Here is a 3,766-nt window from a genome sequence, read left to right on the forward strand (position 1 = left end):
ATAATAATTCAATCAATTGTATAAAATATATATATATATATATATATATATATATATATCTTTTTACAAAAAGACAAAACACAAACAGATAAATAGAAAATAACAATTATACACAATTTTTCAATTTGATAAAAATTCTAATAGTTTCTCTAAAAAAAATGTCCATTTATGTACTTTGAGTTTTGATGTTTCCTAATATCATTTAAAGCAGGATACTTTAATAAAATGTGTTTTACAGCCAAGAGATATATATATATATATATATATATATATAAAATCACATAAAGGCAATTCTTTTCATTTTAATAAATATACATGGGACAAATATACATGTAACCAATCCTACCTTGTATATGGGTCAAATACAAAAGATTTTCATGCATCAAAACAATAAAAGTTTAATTTTATTTTTCGTGAGCAAAAAAAGTGACGTATAGATGACTTACCATGATTTACAGAAGAAAACTACTAAAATGTCATTCAGTGAACAATAGTTTACATACCAAAAAATCTTGTCAAGAATCATTCGATGACATTAAAAGACTATTTAAGACTCTCAGTGCAGCCATCAAAAAACAAATTAACGGTCATTTTAAATCTTTACCACTATGCTTCAAACCACTAGGTTTTACCTATTTGTCAGCAAGTAGTTTTTAATCACTTAAAATATAATAATGCATGATCACTTTTTTAATAAGTACAGATCAGAATAGGTTACGCTGAATGACAATGTAACATTATTACATCCATATTTTGACATTTTATTTTCACAAAGTTTATTTGAAACATTAAAGTAGACACTTTACTTAGTAAGCACTTAATATGCTTTCTATGGGATTTAAAATCACTTTTGTAAGTTTAATTTGATGCAGATACCAAAATGAGACGTCTCGTCTTTGACCCGCATACAGTCTGGTCATTTTCAAAATCAAAATAATGACTAGATCTTTCATTTATAACCGGATTCACTTCACATAATTTCTATTCCATTTGCCACTCATTCAATGATCCAGAATCAGATTTAAAAACAAATACATTTAAATCTAAGCTGTGATTTTGATAATCTGTTCACTTCTGATATTTCTGTTTTGTGGCTAGTAATAGTTCTGAATGTCTAGTAACTTAAAAATTTAGATTCTCACTGGTCGGTTTGCATCACAGCTGTGTATCTTTGATCATTGTTTAATTAATTGTGAGCCTGGAGCACAAAAGCAGTCACAATTGTTATGTTTACTAAAAGTTTCTTTCCCGTACAGTCAATAACGGTAATCATGCTTGAAAATGCACACCAACGTAAATCCTCAGACATGAGCTGTGATGCAAAAAGCGAAGAAAGAATCGACTGGAAATAAACGCTGCAGCTTCACGCAGCAAGCAGCTGTAATTATGTGTGTAAATGAGATCCTCACGTTCCCCGTAATGACCATGCAGCCCAGCTGGTCTATGATCAGCACGTCTAGCTGCGAGGGCGGCTGGCAGAACTTCTGCTGCAGGATCTGCAGGATGGGCTCCATGACTTTAGGACAGTCTCTCATGGCCACAGCGATGTGTCCGAGCGCACGGATGGTGTGATCCGGGATGAGATGAGCCTCCCTGAAGAGAAACACACCCGCCCGAGTCAATAAAACCACATCACATCACATCACTCAGAGAGAGAGAGAGAGAGACAGCGTGTTTGTTTCCTCACTTGTCATTTTCCTGGGAGATGTAGAGCCGGTTTGACAGGCTGGCTAAGAACGCCTCCACTATTACAGGATCCATAGTGAGGCCAGCTTTCAGACATCTGCAGACGACAGTCATGCTTTTACATTTCAATGGTTATGAATCCAGCCTGATTTCTGATTCTGAAAGTTGTAGGGATGCTCATTTTAACCGGTTAACCGTTAACTGACCGTAAGAATTTTGACCGATTAATACAATCAGTTAAACGGTTTAAAAGTCATTTAAAAAAAAATTTTCAGCAATTTATCAAAATATTTTAAACAACAATTTTTAACAAAAAAAAGTTTGTTTTTTTTAAGAACAGCCCAAGTTGCATTTTATTATTTCGTTGAGAAATCAAAATATTTTAAAAGGTTTGCTGCATGGTTAAAATACGCTAAGTGTAACAAAAATTGCCTTTTTTAGAGAAAAAAACAGCCTAAGTTGCGTATAAGTTGCATTTTATTATTTCGTTGAGAAATCAAAAATAATAATAATAATAATAATAATAATAATAATAATAATAATAATAATAATAATAATAATAATAATAATAATAATAATAATAATAATAATAATAATAATAATAATAATAATAATAATAATAATAATGACTATTACTTCAACTACTACTAAATAAAAAAATAGAAAAGTTACTAAATAATAAAAAAGAAATATTACTCATGTAATATTTCACCGTTAAATAAAAAATTACTTATTTATTATATTATTTATTATTACAAATTAAATTATATTAAATTAGAGAATTTAAGGAAATATTATTATTATCATTACTACTAAATAAAATATAAAAATTACTAAATAATAAAAAGAAATATTACTCTTGTAATATTTCACCGTTAAATAAAAAATATATTATTTATTATTTAAAAATTATATTAAATATATTAAGTTAGAGAATTTAAGGAAATAATATTATTATTATTATCATTACTACTAAATAAAAGTATTAAATTACTAAATAAAAACAAAATATGAAATATTCTTGTAATGTTTCACCAATTAAACCCCTTTCACACTCATTTGTGGCACGGAGAAAAGCTAGGATTTTTTAATTTTTTTTGACCGATTCGCCTTTAAATGAAAAAAAATAATATTATTTTATATTGTTTAAAATTGTATTATATTAGAGTACTTAAGAAAAAAGATTTTATTTTACATTATGACTGTCAAATGACAATACTCATATTTATGTCTTAATTTCTTCATTTTCAAAAGTTAAATTATTAACATTGTTATTTTGACAGGAAAACTGCAGACAGCCTTAAAGCTGTTGAGAAGCGTTTCTCTTTAGGAGTTTGTGCAGATGGTTGGCACATGCTGTGTACCATATGCACCTTATAAATGACTCAAACTCAGAGCAGATGCAGAGATGGATTTAATTATAAGTGAACTTCAGAAAATAACAAAGTTGAGGCAGACCTGCAGATGTTGTCGATGGAAATGTCTCGGAGCTGCTCGTACATGGACTGGTCCTTTCTGTTGGACAGCAGGTTGAGCGTGGACTGAGAATGTTCATTGGTCACGTTGATTTTGATCCCACCGCCTCCTAAAAGAAAAGATGTGAAAAGGGCAGCAGAAGGAACAGCATCTACATACAGGTACAGAGACTGCATGTGAGCTATGTGAGCGGAGCAAAAAAGAAATGAATAAAAAAAATATAAAACATATTCATTTAAAGTAAAAAAAAATGCAATTAATTTAAATCAATGTGACCAATAAGCATGCGAATAATAATAATTATAATAATAATATTAATAATAATAATAATTTTACTTGAAATATTTTATATTTAGATATTATTATTAATTATACATTAATAATAATAATAATAATAATAATAATAACAACATAACATTTAAAGCATTTTTGGGCCTTTAAATATTATAATATTATTATATTTATTATATTTATATAATATTTAATATACTAGAATATTGAGGAAAAAGCCAAGGTTATATTACAGTTACATTTTCAGTACAATATTAAGATTTTTTTTTAAAGGGGTCATATGATGTTGCTAAAAAGAACATTATTTTGTGTA

At 28.3% G+C, this 3,766-nt stretch overlaps 1 protein-coding gene across 1 annotated transcript in view; it reads right to left on the reverse strand.

The window, feature by feature from the left end:
- LOC107722847 (phosphatidylinositol 4-kinase alpha-like) overlaps positions 1-3,766 on the reverse strand; it is a 58,258-nt gene that overhangs the window by 44,878 nt on the left and 9,614 nt on the right. The window contains exons 13-15 of the mRNA XM_016531342.1: positions 3,145-3,313; positions 1,688-1,783; positions 1,410-1,593 (exon numbers count right to left, since the gene is read on the reverse strand). Coding sequence (XP_016386828.1) covers positions 1,410-1,593; positions 1,688-1,783; positions 3,145-3,313 — 449 coding nt within the window. The remainder of the gene's footprint in view (positions 1-1,409; positions 1,594-1,687; positions 1,784-3,144; positions 3,314-3,766) is intronic.

The sequence above is a fragment of the Sinocyclocheilus rhinocerous genome, unplaced genomic scaffold, assembly GCF_001515625.1.
Source record: "Sinocyclocheilus rhinocerous isolate Xijiao unplaced genomic scaffold, SAMN03320098_v1.1 scaffold1596, whole genome shotgun sequence".
Taxonomy (NCBI): Eukaryota; Metazoa; Chordata; class Actinopteri; order Cypriniformes; family Cyprinidae; genus Sinocyclocheilus; species Sinocyclocheilus rhinocerous.